The sequence below is a fragment of the Dendronephthya gigantea genome, unplaced genomic scaffold, assembly GCF_004324835.1.
Source record: "Dendronephthya gigantea isolate DGI-Jeju-01 unplaced genomic scaffold, DenGig_1.0 000095F, whole genome shotgun sequence".
NCBI classification, from domain to species: Eukaryota; Metazoa; Cnidaria; class Anthozoa; order Malacalcyonacea; family Nephtheidae; genus Dendronephthya; species Dendronephthya gigantea.
This window is the reverse complement of record NW_021163105.1, coordinates 190,197-215,998: the sequence shown is the minus strand read 5'-3', so window position 1 is coordinate 215,998 and position 25,802 is coordinate 190,197. Positions and strand designations below refer to the sequence as shown.

The 25,802-nt window shown below is 38.2% G+C and overlaps 3 protein-coding genes across 3 annotated transcripts in view; 2 read left to right on the top strand and 1 right to left on the bottom strand.

Annotated features, from left to right (window-relative positions):
• The first annotated feature begins 367 nt into the window (after positions 1-367).
• On the top strand, positions 368-6,223 carry LOC114533916 (cactin-like). The gene is given in 25 exon segments (XM_028555547.1): positions 368-623; positions 751-820; positions 905-958; positions 1,071-1,136; positions 1,228-1,308; positions 1,395-1,427; positions 1,508-1,546; positions 1,623-1,685; positions 1,792-1,935; positions 2,018-2,107; positions 2,328-2,388; positions 2,473-2,619; positions 2,878-2,987; positions 3,267-3,451; positions 3,529-3,572; positions 3,816-3,880; positions 3,947-3,985; positions 4,141-4,185; positions 4,502-4,603; positions 4,731-4,793; positions 4,913-4,925; positions 4,928-4,995; positions 5,275-5,325; positions 5,461-5,523; positions 5,645-6,223. Coding segments are annotated over 25 exon segments (1,959 nt in total). The 5' UTR covers positions 368-486; the 3' UTR covers positions 5,771-6,223.
• Positions 6,204-8,455, bottom strand: LOC114533917 (outer dense fiber protein 3-like). The gene is made up of 6 exons (XM_028555548.1): positions 8,283-8,455; positions 7,507-7,617; positions 7,262-7,375; positions 7,013-7,123; positions 6,644-6,877; positions 6,204-6,543 (listed from the first exon to the last, which is right to left on the bottom strand). The coding sequence occupies exons 1-6, from the start codon at positions 8,329-8,331 to the stop codon at positions 6,407-6,409; spliced, it is 756 nt and encodes a 251-aa protein (XP_028411349.1). The 5' UTR covers positions 8,332-8,455; the 3' UTR covers positions 6,204-6,406.
• Positions 8,456-9,203: 748 nt separating this feature from the next.
• Positions 9,204-25,802, top strand: part of LOC114533919 (SCO-spondin-like) — a 28,341-nt gene continuing 11,742 nt past the window's right edge. Inside the window, 14 exon segments of the mRNA XM_028555549.1 lie at positions 9,204-9,624; positions 11,086-11,181; positions 19,465-19,616; positions 20,911-21,043; positions 22,015-22,337; positions 22,439-22,595; positions 22,764-22,972; positions 23,076-23,162; positions 23,256-23,380; positions 23,484-23,527; positions 23,591-23,696; positions 23,909-24,046; positions 25,248-25,398; positions 25,473-25,592. Of these exon segments, the coding sequence (XP_028411350.1) occupies positions 20,950-21,043; positions 22,015-22,337; positions 22,439-22,595; positions 22,764-22,972; positions 23,076-23,162; positions 23,256-23,380; positions 23,484-23,527; positions 23,591-23,696; positions 23,909-24,046; positions 25,248-25,398; positions 25,473-25,592 (1,554 nt within the window). The 5' untranslated portion in view covers positions 9,204-9,624; positions 11,086-11,181; positions 19,465-19,616; positions 20,911-20,949.

Genomic DNA, 25,802 nt, shown 5'->3' with positions numbered 1-25,802 from the left:
CTCGCCACCAAAACCAAAAGCAGGACTATCAGCCTTGTCTCCAGCGCATGTTTTTGTTTTATATTAATTGTGTAAAACACGCGCCGGGGACGAAGCTGCTCGGCACACACCACTCGTGCATACATACTACTTATCTTCGCCCCATAACTTTTCTAAAATGAGCTGGTTTAGTCCATAATCACCAGCCGACTGACACTGACTGTTAGTTAGGTGCATAAATGCAAGTGAAGAACATAGTGTATTGTGTTGACTTGTGAAAAGAGTATTGGCATATATATTTAATTATTTAGGCGTGGTGCAGGAGAGTGAAAGTGAACTCTCTATGGAGTGAACTCTGTACGTATTGAGATCAGTGTTCGGTCACAGTCTTCTCTCTCCTCTCGTTCTAATTCAAGATGGCTGTATAAACTTTTCATCAGTTACGTTAGTAAGGTTCATGTGAGGCATATTTTGAACCATTTAAGTTGAACTTTTCGCTCTTTAAAGATGGGAAAAGATTCCAAAAAAAAGAAAAAACGTCGTAGCAGGTCTCCATCTCCAGGAAACCGCGAAAGAAGACGCAGCTCGTCGCCAGAAAACGAGTCTAAGAGACAACCAGAAACTACAAGCCGCGGTTCTAGAAAGTGAGTACGTTGTTCATAGTACGATAAATTTGCATGAATTGAAACAAGGAAGCACCTTATTCGCTGTGTATATGCTTGCATGAGATTAAGATGTTCTGAAAGATTGTTCAATATATTGTTTACTAAGGAGAGAAAAGGAACTTATGAAAGCTTTGGAAACACCTGAGGAAAAGAGAGCTCGAAGATTGGCAAAGAAGGTTTGTATGAAATACACTAGTACAAGAAATGTGTTTGACTTTGAATGAAAATACTTGCTAAAGAATGTTTATGATATTCAATAGCAAGCTAAAGAAATTAAGAAAAGGAAAGAAATGGGCTGGGATGATGAAGAATTGGTAAGTTGGACTAATTAAGTTTTGTGGTTTGGGACCAGGTTTTCTACTATTCCCCAGCACCTTCCTTCGACTTCAATTTGTTCTAGAACATCAATTTATATCAAATTTTCAGAACTACACCAACACAGACAATCCTTACGGTGATACACACCTACTAGAGACATTTATTTGGCATAAGGTATGTATGATGATCAAAATGATAGACTGTATTACATAAAGATTTTTATGTTCTTGTATTGTTTCAAAATGCTATGCATCTGGTTTGCTAGAAACATGAAAAGGAAGGCACGACTCATTTGAGTGAAGCTGAGAAAGTTCGAAGGAACCAGTTGAAACGTGAGGAAATGAAGGTTAGGACCCAAGTCTTGTTGTGTTGAAACTATTGATACCATAAAGTTTTATATTCTTATCATGAGTTTGTGCTTGAACTTTACAGAGGGAACTAGCAAGCGTCAAGAAACGAAGACAGGTAAGTTTTATGAAATTTTATTGATTTTTATAGGAGAAATGTTTTTAAAGACTTATCTTACATATTACTATTGTGAATAGGAAAGAGAGCATGAGAGAATGGCCAGGGATGAAGAGAGGGTAAGCTTCTTTTTTGCATGAGTATTGACATTCAATACAAGGGATTAAGTTTTTGATTTATCAATGGTTTATTTAGGAAATGATGCAACGAGAGAAGGAAGGAGCGTATTATAATGAATGGGAAAAACAGGAAGATATGGTACTGTAAATAAGTGATCTTGTTACTCAAAACTGAAGTCAATTTAATTGAGATGAGCTAAGTAGCATGAACCAAAATATATCATTTTGTTGTGAAATTCCTCCAGTTCCACATAGAGCAAGCAAGAATGAGGTCAAAGATACGCATAGCTGATGGTCGAGCAAAACCAATTGATCTCTTAGCCCAATATATTAACCCTGATGAAGAAAATTTGGAGTACCAAATGCATGAACCATATTCTGTTCTGGTGGTAAGTAAAATTTAAACTCCTTTATTGCAAGTTCATTCTCACTTCGGAATAATTAAATTTTGTTTTTTTGTTTTCACCCCAGGGACTCTCCCAGGATGATCTTGGTGATTTGATTGAAGATATGAAACTCTATCTTGAGATTGATGAAGGAAAAAACCATCAATTTTGGCAGGTGTGATTGTCAGATCACCATTAGTAATCCTCAGTCCAACAGTCTTCTTATTTCAGTCAAATGAAATCCACTAAGTCCACTACCTATTGATCTCTTAAATGTACTAGTAAAATCAAGGCACATCAGGGGACATCTTGAACATTAGAGAATATCTTGGAACATTGCCTTCAACTGGGTGGATATGATTTCTGTTTTATTTAAATCTGTTGTTTCTTTCAAGGACATGTTGATTGTCACGAAAAATGAAGAGAAAAAGCTAAACAAGCAAAACCCTAACAAAGGTATGGCAAAAATCTACATTTCCAACATGTTTGCCATTAGTTTATGTTTATGTCGTTGCCTCATCGTGAATACGATCATTATAGATCAGTTTCACGAGAGAAGAGAGACGATTAATTCGTCAGTGAACACGGATATTGAGAAGATATTTCGTGGAAAAACCTCAGCACAACTTTCAGCTTTGAGAAGTCAAATAAATCAGAAAATATCCGGGGGAGGCACCGTTGATATTGGTGAGCTGCAGATAAACTATAGCACGATTTACACTTGCAATTTTTCAATGCGGTTTTCTTCTTTTGATGGATGCAAACGAGGGAATAGTGATGAATATTCTGTTGTATAGTTGCCCTTATTTGAACATCCGTAACTAATCCACTTGTTCACATCCATCAAGAGAAGAAAATCACAGCAAATAGCTTTTATTATATGGGATATCTCTGTATCATTTTCCGTATCATAGCTTGTTCAAATACGCTCATCTCGTGTTTCAGGATATTGGGAATCTCTTCAACAGCACTTAAACGTTTTCATGGCAAAATCCAGACTTCGGGAGAATCATCAAAAATTATTGAAAGAAAAGTTGGCGACTTTAAAACGTGAGGTAAACAACTATCCAACCGATTGCTTTCCTTTCAGCAGTCAGTAAGCAAGTGTTACTATGAGACGGCTTAGATTTGTCCGCTTCGAATTCGTTTATCAAACGGCTGCCGAAATTTAGTTGACCGTTTCTGAAATGGGCCTGCACGCAGTTTGTTCTGGAGAAAGTATCATTAACGTGTTACAATGAAAAGGTCGTTAATCCTTCTGTGATTTCACAGGCAAACCTCTGTCTCTGTATCTCTGTATAAACTGTTAATTTAAACCTTTCAACTATCCCTAGGCCATCGTGGAAACTCCGAGTACCTCCGGCAAGAATGAGAAGACTGGTGATGATGATGATGAAAATGAAGAAGTGCCTGAGGAGAAAAGTGAGGATGATGATGAAGATCCTGATGAAGAAATGGTGGAGGATGAGAAGAAAGACAACACAGTTGAACAAGAAGATTCAGCGAACGAAGTGAAGAGGTTTGTCGGAAAAAACTAAATCTGAAGTTGAACTTCGTGAAAAGATTTCATTCTTTACGTTGATTTTATTTTTGTAGATCTGAAGAAATTGTATTTTCAGAAGAGGAATTGCTTGAGCGAGGTAAAAGTCTCTTTGCATCTTTGCAAATACCCCAGCCTTTCAAACCCACGATTTGACACTGCCTCCAGCTGTACCCAGTTCAAGTTCGCCAGCGGACGATTTTTCTTTTAACGTGGTTCATTCAAAGCTTACCAATGCTGCTCCTCTCTCTAGAGCAAGCCTCGCAGTTCTTGAGTGAGCTGTGAGCAAGCCGCCCTGCATAGGCATAACTTCTTCAAACATGCTTTCATATTTTGCGTGTAGGTTACAAAGCTTACGAAGAAGGTCGTTACAGTCCAATTCTGATTCGCATTTCCGACGTAGACCAGGTAACATCCCCCAAAATACCGCAAACTAACGAAATACAATCGCTTAATCCATTCTTTCATCAACAGGAGAAATTGGTGGACCCAGAAAAGGATTTACTTGATTTGGTATGATTATAATGATATATCATTTCAGTCAATGATTGTCGTTTGTTTCATACATAATATAAACAAGATGTAATACATTTCTGGCTTGATTTGTTGAGAAGCTCGTCTTTCTCGCGTTTCTTGCTGAGAGGCTAAAAATGTTATTGTGTATTTAGGAAAACCAAAGAGAGAGTGTTATGTTGGATGAGAGAACAACGATGGTACGGTTTGTTCAGTTATCATCATCAGAGCTTGTTATCAATCTTATCTAGTCCCGTCTGTGATTGCTGCAGCAGATTGCAGAACCAGAGGCGGTTGTATGAAGGCTGGATAGCGCTATCTACTGCATGGATAGTGATGTTTTTAAAATTGCCCGTTGTTCGGTACAGCCTGGATCAAACCTTAGTACGCGTAAAAGCGGACTTTCTTTAATAACTTTAAGCTTCAAATCTGGTGGATAGCGCTGTCCAGCTTTCGTATAGAAAGTCCAAGTACATTAGCTTAACAATTACGTTATCACGTTGAATGTTTCCACAGAGTTCAAGCAGTACTACGATGGATTTGAGGACTCTGGAGGCCAGTAAAAACATGGGAGCAGATGAAGAAACATTTAATGTTCCTGTTCCACTTGGACAGAAGGTTATACGAGTGATAAATTTGAGAAGAACCTTTTGAATATCGATTCAATAGATATTTTAGGCAAAATATTCCATTTTCAACCGCAAAACTTGAGTTCTTAATACCAACAATGTTTTTGTTTTCTTAGAAATATCTCTGGCAGGACAAGTATCGTCCACGAAAACCAAGGTTTTTCAACAGGGTTCACACGGTAAGTCCAGGATTGTTTCGTATCTTTCTTCTCTTGTGTATTTTTACCATATATAGTTTTATCTGCAGATTTGCTCGCCAGGAAAGGTCTGATGTTTTGCAATGTAAATTAAATTTTAGGGTTACGAGTGGAACAATATAATCAGACCCATTACGACATGGATAATCCACCACCTAAAATTGTCCAAGGATATAAGTTCAATGTGAGTGTAAAAATGCTCGAACTTTTTCCATTAGTCCTCGTTCACGTGCGTTCAGTTCTAAGCTCTTTAAATCTTTCCATACTTCGTATTTCTACAGGACCTTGCTGAGAAATAGTGGCCTGCTTTTCCTCTAGGCACCGTCTTCTTCGTTTTATTTTTTTGTGTACATATCCTCTTAATTTTAGAACCGACCTTAAAAGCTCAGAAGCCGGAAAAATGTCGCCTTCCTGTTCTCTAAGCACACACTCCCTATAGTAATGCAAACTACTTTCTTTCTAGATTTTTTACCCCGACCTTATTGACAAAACAGAGACACCGCAGTATTATTTGGTAAGTTTAATAGTAAGTTAGATATAGTATTATGTAGTAGTTTGATAGGATTTGCAAGAATATATTTGCCCAGGGCGAAACCGCATTTAAAATGTGTCTTTTAACGGCCTTTTTTTACGTATGTATCTTTTACAGGAACCTTGCGCAGGGGAGAAGGACTTTGCTATTTTAAGGTTTCATTCTGGGCCGCCGTACGAGGTAATCGTCTTTAAACGCAGCTACGTCATTTGGTTTAGCCTGTGTTTCGTGGTCGTATGGTGGAGTCCATGGATAAGAAATCATATAATAATTCCTCTCCATTTCTTTCAATATTCTTCAGGATATCGCTTTTAAGGTCGTGAATCGTGAATGGGAATATGCTCATAAACATGGCTTCAGGTCACAGTTCCACAATGGCGTCTTTCAACTTTGGTTTCATTTCAAAAGGTATCGCTATCGAAGGTAAAGCTCTGGGCCTCCTCAGATATCACGTCCATAAGGTCGAGTTGATATCAGTCACCATAGCCGATGTCAGATTAGACGCAGCATTAGGAGAGATCCTGCACGACCTTACAGGGAAGATATGTCATGTCAGAGATGCCTAGCTCAGTCCTGAAGCCGTCAAACTAGACTTAAGAACGCGCTTGAATTAACTGGGAGGAAAATGGAATTATTTCTAGATTTTTATAACTAATAATTTTGAGCCAATCATTTACCTGATGCGGTAATGTAACAGAGGACGCATGCGCGCAAAACACTTCCCAAGAGACACAACCCAAGAGACACCTACTAAGAGACACAACCCAAGAGACACATACTAAGAGACCCATCCCAAGAGAAACTTCAACAGAAGCACTCTCATTGCAACACGCAAAATCACAAAGCAAACTCGCAATGCATGTTTTGTACAAATAAAATTTATTGTATATACTATAAAAGTTAATCCTATTCACATACTTTACTTTTTTACCCAGTTTTGCCTATTTTTTTCCCAGGTTTTTTGTAAAAAATCAGCATACACTTGTTCCATAATACACACCAAGGTTTAAGAGAAAGCATTTTTAAGTCATAACTATATATTGTAGTCAATATAATTGATCATTCAATCTTGAACATCAATAATAAGAGGACATATGAATTCCGAATGTCGTATTCCCATAGAAAATGATGGAGCCTTTGGCTTTGTGGCATATACTTTTTCTGGGCTGTGTGCTCCAGGTCCAGGTTTCAATGTTGAGTCTGAAAGAAAAAGCGAAAAAATTTTAGGATTTCTAATGAATTACACCTCTAAGACTAATGTGTATTAAAAAACAAAATGATCTAAAAAAGTTCAGCTCACCTCCAGGCATGTGATTTCGTGATAACATGGAGTACTTTGGAGCATTTTGCTTGACTGTATCTGGGGCAGTAACTCTGTAGTGTCCAGGCCCAGGTGTCTTTGCAAGATCCTCAGAGAAGCCGCCGGTTTTTGAACGACCTGTCATGGAGTATGATGCAGCTGACGACTTGTTGATCACCTTGTTGCCAAGAACTGGTGGAAGACCGTATGCATTTGGAGCTGGAGTACTGTCACCTGCAAAGAGATACGAATGATGAGATGATTTTGATCAAAAGTTATCTTCATAACTACAATGGATTAAACCATGCAAGTTCCATTGCTCTCAGGATATGGTAGTTACCACACATTAAACAGCAGATGGCTACTCACTTTTACGATATCTTGTTCTTGATCCCATCGAGTAAATAGGAGCATGTCTTTCTCCTTGAGGGTGGACTCGTTCAGGGCAGTATGTTCCAGGTCCTGGTGTCTTGAATGTGTCTTAGAAAGAATGGAATTGGTTAGTACACTCCTATGATGCAGACTCACTGGTGAATAAAATCTGATCGACATAAATAGTATAGTTTATCTGGTAAATTGCCGAAGTATTTGGAGATTGCTGGCCAAAACATCACTTACTAGGATCGTTTTGTCTGCCTAAGATTGAATACACAGGTGTTCCATCTTTCCCAGCTCGTGTGATCGAGGCCTCAATGAAATATCCTGGCCCAGGGCTGCAATCTTTACGAAACACTGAAGGAAAAATTTATTATTAGCACATATTTTCACGAGGACAATTAAAATTAAAATTATCTACAAATATCAACCTTGGTTGAGGAACTTTCAGCCACAGTTTTTCATCCTATCAAAGCATGTCTACTTACTTGAATTTTGCAATCTTTTCCCCATCGAGTAAGCAGCTGCTTTGTGTTTCGTGCAATCATGACTGATGTAGCCACAAGTTGAGGGTAAACCATACCGACCTGGCCCAGGTCCTAAAATAAACAAAATTAAAATTACAACATAAATATTTAATTTCATAATCCTATGCAACAAGACACCTGGCACATCGGCTTTGTTTGTACTGAATTTGCCATAGCAACATCGCGAAATTTTCCCCCTACGATCGTCGTTGTTACGATAAGAAAACTCCTATCTTTCATTTAACAAAAACAGTTTGCGATAAAAACAGAAAATATTTATTAATTATTGCGTACGGTACAATTTATCAATCAATTTTGTGTTTTCATCAAACTAGAAGACATGCTCACTTGTCAAAACAAAGCTGTACATACAAGCGATTATACATGCTGTGTCGATGAACAATTCGTTTGGATTCCTTTATATTCTGTCATAGACACACATGTTAAAAGTAATTTTATATTAAGTTTTTTAAAATTAAAGGTTGAAACAAATCGCGTTGCACTCGAAGAATGTAATTTCTAGCTAGCACAGCAGCCACGTCTAATAAATCCTGAACTATTATCTTTTAAAATTGACTTTACTTTTTATCAGATAAACACAGAAAATTAGATAATATTCTTAAAAGGTCGATAAAATTGTAAAAGGCCAATTTTTACTTGCAACAAAGTCAATGAGTTGACTCGCTTGATCGACACGCACGCAAAATGTTCGTTTATGATAAGAAATTTCGACCTACCTCTTTCTCTTGCGGCAATTTGAGTGGTTTTTTGTTGTGGTTCTTCCATTTCAAGTCCTAAGTCTTTTCTAACAACTAAAGAGTTCTTTTATCTCCGGATTTCTGAGCGAATTGTGATCGCGACCAGAGAACGAGCTTTTAAACCAAATTTGTTACTTTACCAAAGACGCTGAAACCATAGCAACACGAACCACGACAGCGTTGCTTGGCGACGAAATAATTAAACAGGAAGTAATGTGACGTCATTGCGGTTTGTAGATACCAGTCTTCATCATTCGCCTTTGAGTTAATTTAATTAAACTCTGGAGAATTTCGCACTAATTCTTGCCATCACTGTATTTTGCGATGGAATTGAATGGTGGATTAACTGGTTTTGCTTAGTGTTTACATTTTATTTAGATTATTAGCTTCAATATGCTGACATTTCTGTAATTCCATAGCTGAAATAATGGCCTATTAATGTTACTGGAACGCTCAAGTTTCAACGGGCTCTACCCAGAGAACTGAGTACGAGAACCAAATCCCACAACCCCCCCTGCTTTCTGCTCCGTTCAGAGAACTCCTGCAGCGATAATTATGTTCCCAGCTCAGCTAAAACCGGCGGGGGTGCTGGGATTTGGACACCAAAGCAATCGATCATCCAATCATTGACAAAATGATCTCGCCCTGATTACGCGATGTCAATAACCATCCCATTGTCTGGATGCGTCCATAATTTACCAAAGGTCTAACCATTGAGACGTCTTGCACTGAATTCATTAAAATCCCATCGTTCGCTTGGCAGACCATTTTTAGTCAGACGAAATACAGTTTGACGTTTCTTTCAACCAATCTGCATGAATGTAATTCATCGCGCAACGGAAACATCCCTCGGGGGTTTAGTCCACAGGTGGTGAGTGCTTTGCGCCAATCTGGTGTCTTTTATTAACAGATTAAAAACAAAGTTGCGCTCAAGAGCGCTTTGTTTGGCCCTTCGGTAATTTTCCTTGCATCCGATGAAGTATCGCGTCAAACTTGGAGTCTAATTTGCGTCGGATAAATTGGGAACTCGAATTTAGAGGCTGTATCGTATTTCGTCTAGACGCCTCTACCATAGCGCAACTATTTTCACAACTAATTTGAATGAAATCAGATCTCCTGGCCTATCTAGCGTGGCCACCTTTGCAAGCGCCGGGCAGAACAAGCGCTTCTTGGCAAAACAACATCCAGTGGAGATCTAATTCTGGTGGTGTTCAAGGGTCGTTGGACGCATAGGACTTGGCAGATCAGTGGAAGACGAATTTACAGCATTCTGCAAAACCTTTTGCTTCGAAAACCGCCCTCGTTCACGTGAGAAAACAAGGTAGATCAAAAATCCTTATACAAAAATATAGATGCTCAAATACATGTATTGGGTGAATATTTTAACCACTTTAAAATTATTCAAATACCTACATTTTTTTGCGTGGTCAAATTGTCCGAGGCGACATTCAGGTCAAACCAAATTGGTTGCTCTGAGATTGACATATTGAGTTATGTTATTCAAAGGCTTTTGCCACACAACGCATTTCGGTAAGAATTGAATCAGCCCTGGCAGCCTACAGTTAAATTTTTCAACGAATGAACGCACACACAAAATTCTGGCAGAAGAATGGGTTATCAAGTTGTGTTGTCAGACAGCAACAACCAAAACTGGTATTTCAGAAATAGCAGCAGCGAAACTAGCAATAATTCATCGAATTCCTTAATATTACTGCAGCAGGTTTAAGTTGTCAAAAATGCGCAGATGTGCTAATTTCTTCATGAAAATATCGGATATTTTGCAATTTGAGGAGCGTACTTTGTCCTAGGTATTAGTAAAATAAACTGAGCTTTGATCAGTTCCTTGATAAACAATAATACGCCGTTGTTCAATGGAACTTAATATTGTAAAGCGATTAAGGGTTCAGTTTCGATATTTATCTTTGTGTTTATATGACTTGAGTAGATTTCGTTTGCGAAGCTGCACAAAGTTTTGGGCAACAATTTTTCACCCAATCGTTTGTCGCCTCCCTTGTGATGTTAGGTCGTTCTGCATATCGAGCCTTTTTGCGCGAATTTCAAGGCAGCTTTGCATAAGATGCGCGCAGATTTGACCTCTTGCTCAGCCCTGTACATCGTGTTTATACAAAAGATAATAGCAAAATGGTCAGGTCAGATGTTGTCAGATAAAACTTGTCATACATGCCTATATTAAGTGTATTTACTGTTCCCAAATAATAACCTTTAAACCGTGTAATGAATACTGAGATGCATGGACGCTACAGCGAGACAAATACACCCTCCTTCATTTGTGGACCACAGGGGTTAGAAAGCGATAGTTTTGCGATGTTTTTAAAACTAATGGTGATCAATTCGGCATTCTCTACAATCAATTGTGCCATTAAGGATGGCTAAATTACTTGTTATTTTATTAGAAAAATTTGACTCGCATGTAGTTTGGCTGAGTTTGCATCAAACTGTTCCAAAATATGATAAAGTGGAATGTTCAAAAAATTCACACTTTAATTCGATATTTGGACTTCAATACCAATGCATATTACAGCGCTTCGGGCAAAGAGGCATAAGTCAAAAAGTTGCTAAAAATCTCAAGTGGTCGATCTCGCGAGCATACAATTCCACTCTCTCGTTATCAGTTACTTACCAAGACATAGTCAAGTTTATTGTTTAGATTTGAACATGGCACGGCTAATAACTCGGACTCGAAGATGATTATTGTGATCTTTGAATGTCATACACAACCCTGAGTGTCTCGTATTCTGAATGTCTTTACTCTCTCCTTCAGAAAGAACTATGTCGCCTTAAAACAATCCGGGCTGTCGCGACTCCTGTTTCATCTTATCACACCAGGTCAACCATCAGACGGCGATGAATTTGTCAGGTAAGATGCACAATATGTTGCCTGTTTTCTCGTTTACATAGTGTTCCTGTTTCGCTGCATGTCAGCAGCGGAGGAACGCGGGCTGAGCGCTCGAATTTTAAAGTTCTCAGAGATTAGCTCTGCCGGATGAAGAACGGTATTCGATTACGAGTTTTCATCACGAATTAGCAAAAATACTTTTAATTCAAACACTCAATGGTAAAGCCGGAAACAAACAGATAAACGTAAGGCATGCTAATGCTTGCGCAGTTTCTAACGTCCGCGGTGCACAAAAAGTGCATATATCGCGCAAATGATTGCGTCAATGTTTCCGCAAAACACTTAAATCGTGCGCGAATGTTCTGCGAAAATATCTTGATTTTTTGTGAATATTTTCAGCGACTGTTGTTGAGAAATTTTTACGTCTAACGCTTGCGTGCAATGCAGCATTTCTGTCCGATCAGAGCGTGCGTGCCTTGGTAAGAAATGTTACTCCTTCCAATAGTTCAAATTATAAAATTCCCATTCCATGTAAATACTCCTCGAGACATTCATGATCACCTCGTCACCACACAACAGATGGGATTAATATCCAGAGTATTATATTCAAAAATATTCAAGCAATTTGCCTAATCCTGAAGGATCATATCGACTTTCATGAAATTAGCACAGATTTGGCAAATTACCCAGGTTTATCGAAAGTCAGAGAGACTGACTGGTCTTGCTATCTCTTTGTGGTAAGTTGCAGAAAAAAATAATGTGCTTTTTTATATCTGCTTATTTAATAGTTGGTAAAGCAAGCAGTGTTCGGTAAAATTTTCGATGCAAAGCATTGAGCCCTAACCGTTTAAAATTTTAGTGTTTTTTTCATAATCCTCTCACGACGGCAAAAGTCTCGTTAAATTCTGTGCAAACATTTCTTGAATTAGAGAATGATTGACAAGGAAACAGTTAAACGACCTTTCTGTCGACAGTTTTAATTCGAGCTAATAGTAAACGAACTATGCTGGAATCATATATGCATGCCCGTTTTGAACTTGATATATTTACACTGTCTGATGTGGACAGAATTGACCCCTAGAGGGAATCTCCAGGGGAATGAACACTTCCCCTCTTTTACGCGTGTTTCAATTTCTGCGACTTTGCTTGTGCGATAAGTTTACCTCGATGTGGAAAAAAAGGTGATTATGGTTCGCTATATTAAACACCGCGGGTTTTAATGTTCACGTTATTAGATTTCATTGTATAAATGAAGAAGCTTTACTCCGCTGAGCTCCGAGGGGGAGCGATTTAATAAAGTGAATGAAAATTATCTATCGACGCGAGAGTTGTTTCGTGTGGATGACGAGCACAAAGTCTAACATATATGAACGTTGCACGACTAGTACCGGCAGCCAGAAATTTAAGCTGGAATTTTTGAAGAGGGTGGGACTGGAGCCAGGGTGCTACACCCAATGTTTAATATTTCACGCAAGAAATCAGGTCACGAAATGCAGAACACCCAGCCATTGGACTTAATATCTCCGGCTGATATCGTGCGATCTGTGTTTGCGCAAATTTTGTAAGCCGCGCGCATTTATATCACCGTACATCGCGTCACCGTATATCGCGTGCGCAGTCGAGTAAGAAATAGCATTGTATATTTAATTTTTTCTGTTTGCTTTGCGTATTATTCTGTTATTGCCTTTTACACTCCCATGTCCGGTTTTACGGTATTTAAGTAAATAATAGGATATGGATAAAAAAAAACAAATATCGACTTCCCGCAAGGAATGCATTGGCTATTCTCTGTGCTTCCCTGTGCTTCTTACCCCAGTGAAGGCTCTCCGGTCTGGCTTTGATTTGATATTCGAGCAAAGCATTAAAATAGTTTAAACAGCACGACCTTTAGATGGGGGTTGCATGAATAAAACGATTACGAGATGGGAAACAAAAATTGCCGCAAATTGGACAGCTGTGAAAGAGGGCTATGACTGTTATCACAGACGAACTAATAACATTGTACTATTTGTACAGTTGAGCTCGGCGTATCTGTAAATTGCATGCATCATACTCACGAGATTTGATCGATTGTTATCATGTTTGTATGGGATCATTAAGATGTTATCTTTCCTTCTCGTGCCCAAACCAATATCCTCTTTTGGTTTGCAAAAAAGATAAACAGAGTTGTGAAAAACCTATTTATTGAAACTTCAATGCTCTTTGGTTTGAGCAATGCATAATTAGCTTGTACTTCAGTCGTCTTTCCTCTGATAACAGCTCATTGAGGTCTTTGTATGACTTGTCTCCTGTTACATCCTTATTGATTCCGCTTAAGAATTTAGACACGAACATTATGTTAATTATTTTCCTACAGGCACTAGGCTACGACCCTTGCAACTATGACGCGCAACTCAGTGATTCCAAAGACAGGGGAATACCGTCAAATTCCCCCACCCATCCCCCACCTCTTCATTTTAATCGAGGGAAATGAAGATGTGGTCCTCTGTCAAAAATTCCAAAGTTGAGCACCGTCTCCGTGAAAAGCATCGACACTAAAAATACCTTCGTCGACGTCGTTGCTATTAAGGCGCCTAACCTTTATTTTTAGACATTGTAGGAATGCTAATTTGTATTTAAAGAACTTAACATTAAATCGATTTTTGAATAAGCCTGTATTTCAGATATTTTCACAGAGCGTTCTCGAAGCAATTTTAACGATCGTCATAATGGAACTATAATGATCAAATACCAACAGCTTAGCTTCATAAAAAACGCCTGGCTTCCTTTTATGGTCGCAAAACTGTTTAGATATTTCGACTAACTCACTAATCCAAATTTTCGCAGTCAAATCGTCTTTTAAAGATCCACGTAAATAGCTTCGTTTTGTTTCGATGTCAATCAGTGGGCTCTAGTATGATATCTCCTCGTGAATGCGTGCTTTCAACGAAACGCTTAGAGCTTTCCTGGTAATTTATACGAGTTTATACGAGTTTATTGTCTTCAAATTAGATTTTTGGAATACATTTGCATTCCTATGTTATTACAGAACAGCAGGGTGTGTGATATTACTGCAGCCTCATCATCAGCCGGGATCATTTGCTTGTGATATAACTTCTCATAATAAGATTTCAATCCTCTGCAGGAATTTCTCCCCAGATTCTTTCACATTAAGCACATAAATTGCAGAGGTACCATATTATACAATACCATATCGTATAATACTGTGGCAATACCATACTTCACTAACCATGATACCATACTTTACCCACGCCATACTTTACCTACCATGCCAAAATGTGTATATGATATACCATATACGGGCCTTCCGAGTAATTTTTCCTTCCATGAACAACACGGACGCGCTTAAAGCCTTTTGGGCTGCAATGGTTGTACTTGATAAAGCATCTTTCTATCCACAACTAAGTACATCATATCATAAACGATACTATACTACAGTCTACACATCACACATTATGTCCTATGTGGTATCCCACCACACTGAAACATACTATATTTTACCATACTATGTCGTCTACCATACCATATAATATGGTATTATCCTCTACCTTGAACGATATCTATTTATACCATCCCACATTCGCCTCTGTTACATTGTCAACATGGGCGGCAGCCGCCCGAAAATTCCAGTCGTGTGCCAACTTCATTTATTCGCGTGTTAAAACAAGGTGGCATATAATGCGTCATTGAGATGAACTGACCATTAATCCAGTTTATAAGATGTTATAAATGACGCATTGCTGGGTTATCGTGTGTGGACTGTTGACATAGCAAAGTTGTAATATAGTCGTTGTCCTATCAAAATTTGTAGCAAAACGATAGATAGATACGACGGTAAGTGAGTACATATAGAGATAGCTAGATGCATTATGATATTTCAGTTATACAATAAGAAATTTTGAATTGTTCTGTTTTATAATCTAACAATATCAGTCAAGTCGTATCAATTATAATTTGTGGGACAAAAATACCTTAGACGAGATAATATGTAACGTATCTATATCTTTGCTGTAACAAATCGTCTTGATACTTGTAATAATTTCGATGCTGTTTTTGATTTGCACTGAAGACGAGAAGTGAGCTTGTATCATAGATGAATAGGCACTTAGTGTTTACCGTGATGATTTGAAACATCGTTGTATAGACGGTCTTGCAAATCGAACATGCCTGAATATTAGTATTGAAATGTTATTTTGATTGAAGTTATAAACATTGCTAGCGCACTTCGACTTTGGTTTGCGAGGTCAAAATGCAGACGAGATCGGACGGATATTTCCAATTTTGGTTGCTGGGAAGGGTGTCATTACCATATGCTGACAGCTGGGCCTTACCTCAGTCTTTCTAGAGGGTGTTTCCTATCAACATACAACACATGAATATGGCCTTCTGCCAAAATATTTAGCCACAGCTCTACGGCACGAGAGCAAACGTGGGCAGTTGTTATGAGTTTTGTTTCCGCCTAATTCCATTTGTGGGTTTATAAAGAAGAGGAGCTCCCTCCCTATCTCACGGTGGTAGAGGAGCTTCTCCATCTCTCATGGGGCTACGCATTAGGAATGGTACAGCGGTAGATCAGACCGGGTCGGTCTCATCACTCTCCATTAGGAGGTCTCCATCTTAAATAGTTTTCGATTTGGCTGGCGTTACTGTTGTCTGCGCAATAGACGACCACTGCACTGCCCAGAACTATTGTCGCGAATCTTATTATCGTTTTTTTATTTAACTCAAGGTGTTAAGCAATTTCGTATTGTCTTACGCACAATTGACTCGTTCGTAGAATCACATTCTTTCCTAGCACGTAGAACAACATTGCTGTAGTTTCAAAAGATACTTGTGTCTTTCCTAGGTAAAGTACTACCTCAAAACCTAATTCAACACTATGACATGATCGTGGACGCGAAAATGCTTGTTAATCTAATTCAAACTCGTGTTGAAAATAAGCAATCTAAGTTTATTCGTGTTTCTCACCAAGGTCATTTTATTTGGCATGTCTCCAGTGTAGAAAATTACAAATACGCATTTAGTATTTAAATCATGTTTGATAATTTTGCCACATTAAGATTCTATCATTCCGGTTTAGTTTCATCCAACGACACGAAACGCGAAGTTTCGATGATGGTTTATTTATACCAGTGAAAAGGCACAGAGGAATTAGGCGCGTTTCCAAATGGTTTCCGGGCATATTATTACGCACTGATCTCTCTTATAAGCTGTGTTTTATCGGAAATTCACCAGGATATTCTCTAATTGTTTTATTTTGTTTTCAATTTATCTTGTCGTATAGCATTCAAGCTGTACATCTGCACAACATAGCTACGCTCGGGTTTATTATATTGAAGCTAGTAATTAGCATATTCAGCGGCGCACAAATGCCACAGGCATCGTGCGTCACTTCGCAACGACGAAATCAAAGGCCTTTTGTTTTAAACTTGGCAAGAATGATTTATTATCTACTTGTCTCACATCTGGAAAACGCACTCTTTCGTACTTAGAACATCCGAAACTTGTTCAACAATTATATTGATGCAAATTTTGAATTATGTTTCTGATATGATGACGAACTGCTTGAAAGAGTAGTTTTGATTTCAACAAAGATGAACAATTTGCCATAACAAGTTCGTGATTGCATTAATATCCTCATCCGCCGCTTTCCCAATGTTGATGCCCAGCCTAAAACTTGCATGAAAAGTTAAAAATGAATGTCTTATACTATGATCTACTTGATATAGAGTGCTTCTTTGATAGTTTATCGTCTGAGACTTCGCTTTTACTTTGTGAATATTGTCGATATCAAAGTACTGGTGATTTCAATCTTTTCGCGTCGCTGCAGCCGTTAAACTGTGTCTAAAGACCTTTGAATTGGTTGCAAATAAAAGCTTGAAGGCCAGTACAAAGATGACAACAAACTGTCTTCGCCTGAATGGTTCTTTTAAAACCTTTTAAAATGTTCAAAAGTGGCACGGAAGTAAAACATTGGATACAGCCATAGCCATAGGCAAAGTCCAATCATTTTCGCTAGATGAGTGACTGAAACAAAGTGTTTCATTAGTGCCGTCGGAGATGTACTTTCTTTAACGTTAAAAAGTTAAAAGCAATTCACAATTGTGTCTGTCTGCTAAATCTCAATTACCGTGAATTTAATAGTTTCCTTTGCACAATTGTTTTCGAGTATAGGCCTGCGATAATTTCTCATGTGCTCTAATGATATTTCCGAATCATCTTCAGAGATGTCACACAATTTTCGCTTGTATTTTTTGTTGTTCTTGAACTATGAATCTATGTCATATTTATATAATATTCGGCATTATGTGCCTGACATGCCTGAAGACGAATACATGTAATGTGTAGCGAGCGAGAAACGTTATGTCCTTGAGAGGATGTAGCTATACATTTATGTCATATACTTGAACTCTTGACTGGCAGACTAGTCGACTAGTCTGTGTGAAATTTCCACAGCATCTTGCACACATAATGTTCTTTGTTCACAACGATCATTAGTATAATATATTATGGCGATTGTATCAGTTATGTAATGATGCAGTTATAACTCTGCCTGATTATCTTCTGATAACTTGTCACCCACATACAGCTATTACCTCACCCTTTCCTCATTAAACCGCAATTTTAATGGGTTTTTTACACCATTTTGACGTAACATGCAATTAGATACCTTTCGTGAGAGGTTTTAGTCAGGATTACGCCAATTTAATTCTCATAATAAATGTTTCATCCAAGCACCCTCAGACAACCATTACCACCGACTGACCATTCTAGTCTATACTGTGGTCAGTATACTGTGCTACGCCCATAAACCGTCATCTCGAAGTAAAGTGATTTTGTTTTCTCGAACAAGTTTCTTCCTTGGATCAACTTGGTTTCATCAAGCAGTTCTTTTAGGAACTCGTACATTTTCATCAACTCATTTCTTTGATAAAATCCTTCAAGCAACGACTGGGTAAGACATACATCATGGACTAGCTATGCTTGTAGTTTAATTTTGATACCCTTGTAGATCTAGACCTTTCTATCTTTATGAGTTATCCTTCTTACTGCCAGAAATATGCCTGTAAACGTTTCGTCTTTGTTACCGAAGTTTATTTCTTGTATTATTTTACCGTGTTATTACAAGGAAGTGTAAAAGATGTGTTGTTTACTCAGGTACATCTCGATCATAAAAGCATTTCTCTTGTTGACCTCTTGAATTATTAATTTCTTAAACCTTTTAACTGTTAGAACCTATAGTTTTCGACATGTACAAACAATAATATAATATAAAACTGGCTATATTTAATACACTAACAACAATACATCATAAAATTATAAAAGTTACAGTACGCAGTAAAGCATAACCAATAGGTTGAATATTAATTTTTTCCTCGTCGACAATTGAGATGCTTTGTGCTGTGAGAAAGCGCGATATTACCTTTGAGATTGCGTGCAGACCAGCTGAACGAACCACCTTAATCATAATTCAAAATTATCAATCACCATGCAGTGCCTCTTATCCACAAGGGCAAGAAGTGGTCTCTTCAGTGAATAACGATGAAAGGAACTTAAGGGCTCTTAAAATAATTCCGAATAGCTTTGATTTATACCCTGTCGAAATATGTATGAAGTTGTCCAGTGTGAGGTAGTCAGTTTCCGAGTGTGTAAGAACACAAGGCAACCAATTGCAAAGGACATTTAAAGAGTTTTGTGTGTGGCAGAACTCACGTCTGGCTTGTCTTTTTGACGAGCTGTCTATAAAGGCTTGTAGCTCATTGGAAACTCCTTGAAAGCCCAATCATTCCATGCGTGGTATAAATTCGTTTATATGGTATGATTACTTTTACTGTAAGTGTATTTGATCTGATAGCTGTCGTGCGCATTGAGACAGGTAATTTCTGATGAACTTAAATGAAGTTCCGCGAAACGTGCCAGATTTTGGGCTTTTATAACTCCCAGTTTGTGTGCTTTAATCACCTTTACTTAGAGTTAAAAATTAAGCTACATTGTAAAAGATGCTGTTTGGTTTCATTACATTAAGTTTATATAAATAAAATGCCCTTTCGAGCGCATTTCCTATCTTCTGCCTTTTTGCCAACTGAAAATTTAAGCGCGGAAAGAGACGGTCCACCTTGTGTGGCTGAAAAGAGTATCTTATGTTAAATAGCTACGAAATTGCTCGATGTTTCTATGGCGTTACTCGTGATTGTTTTTTTTATCGATAATTCAATCAAAGGGCATTGACAAATCCCAAATTAACATTTAGTCGAGATATTTTGATTTGCAATTTGTTATCAACACATTCTATTTGTTTTCCAGGTCCTTGGAAAGTGACGAGAGACGGCTAAACTAATCGTTGAGGTTTTGATCGTTTCTCAAACTAAAGACAGTCGTAGTCAAGGGCAGGCATTCAACGTACGAACATCTTTAACGCGGCGTGTGGATCGGATCACGAGAGCTAAGAATCGAAGGTATTTATCAGTGATTTAACCATAAGGTTATTTAACTATAAGGGTATTTCAAGGTTAGAAACTTGACGCTTTTGAAGAAACAGCAGAGCTAGAAAATTACACTATATCTTTAATTCACTGCGATAGATTCGTCTTCAAATTACAAGGCCAATTCGTACATTGAAACAAAAATATTTTTTCCTACTTTGATTACTGCAGATAATAAATAATCTGCATAATTTGCGGCTGTTTGTTTTTGAAGGAATTAACCAGGGTCTTATGGTCTTATGCAATCGCCTATGGATTAACAAAGGAAGACAAACTTTTCGCACAGAGCCAACGAAAACAAGAGAGATTGCGTTAGAGACCACATTCCTCTGCTGTGGTTTCTAGAAAATTAAACCGAACTAACTCAATGCCATTATTTTAATAACGGGATAAGAGATTGTTCTGTGCAACAGCACAACACGAAATATTTATTCATGAATATTCGATCTCTCGTGATCGTTCGGAAAGCGAATATTCAAGTAGATTGAGTAATTTTTTTTCTCCCTAGTCACGTATTCTATAGATTGAAACATTTCTCATGAGGTTGTCGTTTTCCATGCAGACGTTTGAAAAATGGAGTCTTTTCTATTGTACTATTTCACGATCTATTGCATTGCGAATGCAGCAATCGACTGATCTCGCAAGATTTCATTCTAGTCTAGGCGACAATATACATTGCTAATTGGTTCCGTGCATGTGTTACCAGTTAATTAATAATCATCATTCTTCAATAATGAGAAATTAAAGATGTGCAGCTATAATTAGAGACGAGATGCGTGATCGATGACATACTCAAAGGAACCGGAAAATATAATCGTCTGATATTTTTATTTGCCCTCATTTATCTCTATTTATTCATTAAATTCTCTGAGCTTTTAGGTAGAAAAACCTCTTACTATTTTTGGGAGAACTTAGAGATTTCTTTCTCTAGTCAAAGATTATGACACATTATAAGTTTATCGGATAATCACATTGAAACATATGAGCACCTGACAAAAATCTGTTGTATTTGGTGGAATCAAACTTTAAGAGTATTCTCTGTTCCCCACACACCAAGTATTTAGCTGCAAACATAATTATTCTGCCAAATTTGAAATGTTTTTAGCTTGTTTCGGAGATATTGTAGAAATGTAGAAATTTGATCTATTTTTTTTTGGCGTATTCATAGTTGACCTAAACGGTTTGCGAGTCCGAGTAACGACCACTGCTATACAATTGCGCATTGTAGAAAGTGCAGAATATAAAACTTTTTTTAAATCCCATCTAGATTTGTGGAACAACTGGCTTTTCACTTTGATTGACGGCGATGTGGGAGCTTGTGCTACAATTGATTGTTTTCCTTGGTCTGATCACCTTTGGTCGAACTCATAGCAATGTTAAGATCACGGACAAAAAACAAGGTTAATCATTGTTGTATTTAACTATCGTGTCAGTTCAATGCTAATAAGTCAGCCTTGACTGTAAAGCCAGTCCAGGAACCTGACGCAGGCAAGAGCTTACGCTGCTTATCGGCATCAAAATGTAATTAAGTTGGCACGAAAACTTTCTGCACGAGAGAGAACCAGAAACGTGCTTTTCGAAGTGGATTCTGAGAAAACCTGCACACCTTAGGAATTCGCTGAGGTGTGCGACACGCCAGCATGCGTTGCAAGTTAGTCTATATTACCACTGCTAACAATCAAAGCCAACAACATGCTCTTGTACTAGAGCTTGAACTTGCGAAGTTCTGATTGTCATCGTTTCCACGCGTTTATCTTAACCGGATCTAATGTATGGTTCCAGACCTCTGTTTCCAATTATACTTAAATTGATTACAGAGAAAACCGAAAGTCTGTGTGACAGGTCACCTCGATATGATTATTATTGGCTTATTGCTGTCATTTTGAGCTTGTTTACAAGGCTGTCAGATCATTGTGAAAATGCCTTATGCATTGAATCAAAATGTAAAATTCGCTGAGCTGTCACAGACCTAAATGTACGTTGTAATTTTGTCACCGTTCACGAGTGATTTGTTTATTCTCTGCTGGAGGTTTGCATTCAGATTAAATTGTCACTGAAAGGAGACATTAATATCAACTTTTAATGATCAAATTAAGATTAAATGCACTACGGGGGAATCTGATATGTAAATGAATTCAACGACCTGTTGAACTCGTGTTTCAATTAATTTGTGAAAAATTTGATAACGTCCGGCGTCCTGAAGCGAACGCTCTTGACACCACCATGGGAATTGTTCCTTCGCGCGCGCAAAGATAACACAAGATAGCGCAAGATTTGAATTGGTTCTAACCAAATTAGAGATCGTGAGAATTTCACACGATCCAAATCTGATAGAGACTTGCGGCAATAAGCTTTTGTTTTGTAATTTCAGCTGCAATCTTGAAGGACTCTTCAGAACATCATATTGTGTTTCCCTACTTGGTCGACGCTGATAGCAATTTCATATCCCATGATATCTATCACCACCATCGTGCAAAACGTTCCTTGGAATCCCCTGAGATCCATTACCATATACCGTTCAAGAATGAGCGTTTTCATCTCGAGTTGAAACCGAACGATGGCTTGATGGTTTCCGGTCTCGAAGTCGAGTGGAGGTCTGGGAAGAAGAGCCAAGTGGATAGGAGCTGTCATTTTATCGGTTCAGTTAGGAACTACCCAAAGAGTTCAGTGGCAGTCAGTAACTGCAGAGGATTGGTGAGTAATGACCTGATATAACCCACTGAACACTGAACGTAGCTTCAGATTTTCCTGTTCAAGTGTTCGTGGATATCATTTAAAACTTGTTTATTCACTAGGCAGGTTTGATCCGAGCTGACACTGGGAGAGAGTTCTTTATTGAGCCCGTGTTGGGAGTAGACCCAAGTGAACACGATGATAAACATGCCCACGTGATCTACAGACGATCTGTCGGAGGAGAAAAGAACACCGCTGAACCGGCGTGCGGGGTCACAGGTAACTGAAACACAGAACGGTTATATTGTAACGGAAAATTGTTATCCATGCCTTGTGCAGAATTTAAAAAAAATGATTCGACCTACCCTAGTGTCCTCTTCGCTGTATTCCACTTTACTCCTTGCTATCATCATATGAACCATCTTTTCTTTGTGTTTTATTTCGCAGTCGAAGACGTGAGTGAGAGTCCGGGTCATGCTCATTTTGAAGAAGAACCAAGAAGAAAAGACGAAGGCGGTTTTTACGTTAAACGAAGAAGCAAACGTGCTGTGAGCTTGATGAAACACATTGAATTGCTTCTTGTGGCAGATTACTCGATGACAAAATACTACCATGATAGGGACTTGGAAAGTTACCTGTTTACTATAGTCAATATGGTAAGCTGACTGAGAGATACGTTTTTGACATTTGCTGAATTTGACCAGCAGTACTATTTAGTGATACAGAATGAAATGCCAAATTAACCAAACTTTTTTTTAGTTATCTCTAGTCTTCAAACATCGCAGTATTGGCTCAGCAATTAACGTTGTTCTAACCAGAATGATTATCATTGACACTGAACACGAGGTAAAGATATTCAGCTTAGCATAATTGCAATCCTCGCCCAGCTTAGTCATCCATCTTGTATCTTCTACAAACATGATTTTCTCTCTTCATCAGCGCGGATTAAACGTCACTAACCACGCTAGAAAATCGTTGAACGATTTCTGTCGCTGGGTTCAAACAATCAATCCACGATCAGATTTAGACCCTAAACACGCTGACGCAGCAGTACTTGTAACCAGGCAAGTATTGGAGTGGACCTTGTCTAATTCTTTGAACTATTAAACACCTGAATCATATCCTGGATCGCTCCCAGCTGTCTTTAACGGATTATTTTACTTATAGGAAAGATATTTGCCGCAATTCCTACAAGCCTTGTGAAACTTTGGGTAATTCATTTGTTATTTTCCGTTATTTTCTAGTCTTTCCCTAAAATAATGTTTTAATTTTAGGTCTGTCAAACATGGATGGAATGTGCTCAAGGGGAAGCGAATGTAGTTTTAACGAAGATAGTGGTTTTTCATTGATCTATACCATTGCACACGAATTGGGACACAAGTACGTTTATTTATTCTTCCCATCAAGAGCATCTCATAAAGGAAAATAATCTCTCATATATATTTGCCACGAAAAAAACCATGTTTTCCAAACTATAGATACGCGTCCTTATCTCTCTTGTTAGCTGTCGGAGTTGGTTAACTGTCCTAGATTACCCACCGCTGTTAGAACTCGATGCCATTTCTTGACACGCTTGTTGATTTGTTGTTTAGTCTTGGAGCTCTTCATGATGACGATTACAGCAATTGTGCTCGATTACGTCGTCACATTATGGCGAGTAGCCTCGTTTTTGATCCAACAGAGCAGTTATGGTCAAGATGTAGCAGAAAAGCTATGAAATCATTCTTTTAGTAAGTTTAAAGTTAGCTGAAGTTTACTTCATTTTATTTACCATGATTCAACACGAGACTTTTGATTGACAGTTCTCGGTCTGAAGGCATTACCGAGAATGCAGAGTTGACTGTCTGAATGTCTTTGTCGCTGTTTTACATCAACCTTACAAGGTTGATGAAGAGGCTGATCTAATCAAACAAATGTTTGATGTTTATGAATGATCTCTGGTATTGTTTAATTCAGAGACTCAGCAATGCAGAGACTGGGGAGAGTGTTCAGGGGTTAATTCAGGTGGTTTTTAGTCGATATGATTTTTTTTTCGAACCATATCCGTTCCATATATGTTTAATAACAGTGCTTTTGTGTGTAAAAGAAAAATTTGGAAAGAAAAAAAAAATTGGAAAGAACCTAAAAACACCCAAAAGAGATCATCCAGCCTATGCCACAATCTAACCTGGTTATACAACCGGCTGCAATATTCAGCATAGTTACAACTACGAAAGGTGCAAGGACAGTTGCTATAGGAAGAACTCCCCCCCATAACTCACATCTTAACGGCCGTCTAAGGGGGAGATGCACTACGGCCCCCAGACCATGATGTATGTGCACCTAACCGTTACGTCTCAGTGAGAAACAGAGTATGCATCGCCACAAGCCTAGCGCGTCATAGACGAATCAGCTACAGTGGCTAGCCCTGAGAGCGACGATAAATTTAACGTATTTAAGCTTTTCCTGGTCTCGGGAGGCGGTCTCTAACAAGCATATGCATAGAAAACGACTAATAAGGCACACGCTTGGAAATAATAAGATTTAAACGTCTAAACGTTTTTTAAGTGTTTTAGCGAGAAATTTTAGTGTTTTGATATTCTTTTAGTGTTTTGAAACAATCCTTGTTGGTTTTTAACGTCAAAATAATCGTCATTCTCGAAAGGAAACTCAATATAAATGACTGAACGGCTTAGTTTATTAAAATGTTTTGTTAATTTTGGGTTTAGTATAGACGCTTGATTCGCCGGTACAATTTGGGCCTAAATTGTATGTATTTATTTCACAAGTTTTTATTTTATCTCCTGGCTTTCCCTGCGAGTTTTCAAATTCATATTTCAAAATATCTGACATTGAAAACAACTCAACTCTCGTATTCACAATTGCAATGGACGAGATTAGCGTGAATTATGTTGAACTAAAGATCGATCATTAGGTTTTTTTCAACTTCAGTAAAGGATGGGGTTGGTGTCTCAACGATCAACCAGCATTTGATCTTCAACCGAAGCTTCCCAGAAGAATGTTACCCGGTGAACGGTTTGACGCTGATGCCCAATGCAAGATGTATTTTGGCGCAAATTCAACCATTTGTAGCGGAACAGAGGTAAAAACTAGAAGACCTTACTTCTTGCGAACTTAATTACAGTGTAGTCAAGCATTTTTACCTGTGTTTTTCAGACAAGTCTCTGCAGGACATTGTGGTGCGTTCATAGCAGCGGCAACTGCGCAACTAAACATAGTTATGGCAAGGAATCAGGTCTACCTGCGCTGGATGGAACGTCTTGCGGTAAGACAAAGGTGAATCTACTCTGAAATTTATAAAACAAGGTTCTTGTGACACTGTATACGACGCGATAAATTTGACGGCAACAAAATGTAAACAAACTGGTTTAGAAACTGTCAGAAACAGCCGTTGTTGCTACATAACAAGTCTGAAGAAGTAAAAAACTTTCTAAGATTTCTAAAACTTTCTGTGAAAATTTATTCAACCATATTTCAGGCAGAGGA

Bases quoted from the DNA above. Each gene is read 5' to 3' on its own strand.
- LOC114533917 (XM_028555548.1), bottom strand. From the start codon at position 8,331: ATGGAAGAACCACAACAAAAAACCACTCAAATTGCCGCAAGAGAAAGA. The intron at 7,124-7,261 runs GTAAGTGATGTT...ATTCTTTCTAAG, and splicing joins AGGCAGACAAAACGATCCTA to ACACATTCAAGACACCAGGA. The intron at 6,878-7,012 runs GTGAGTAGCCAT...ATCTCTTTGCAG, and splicing joins AAGAACAAGATATCGTAAAA to GTGACAGTACTCCAGCTCCA.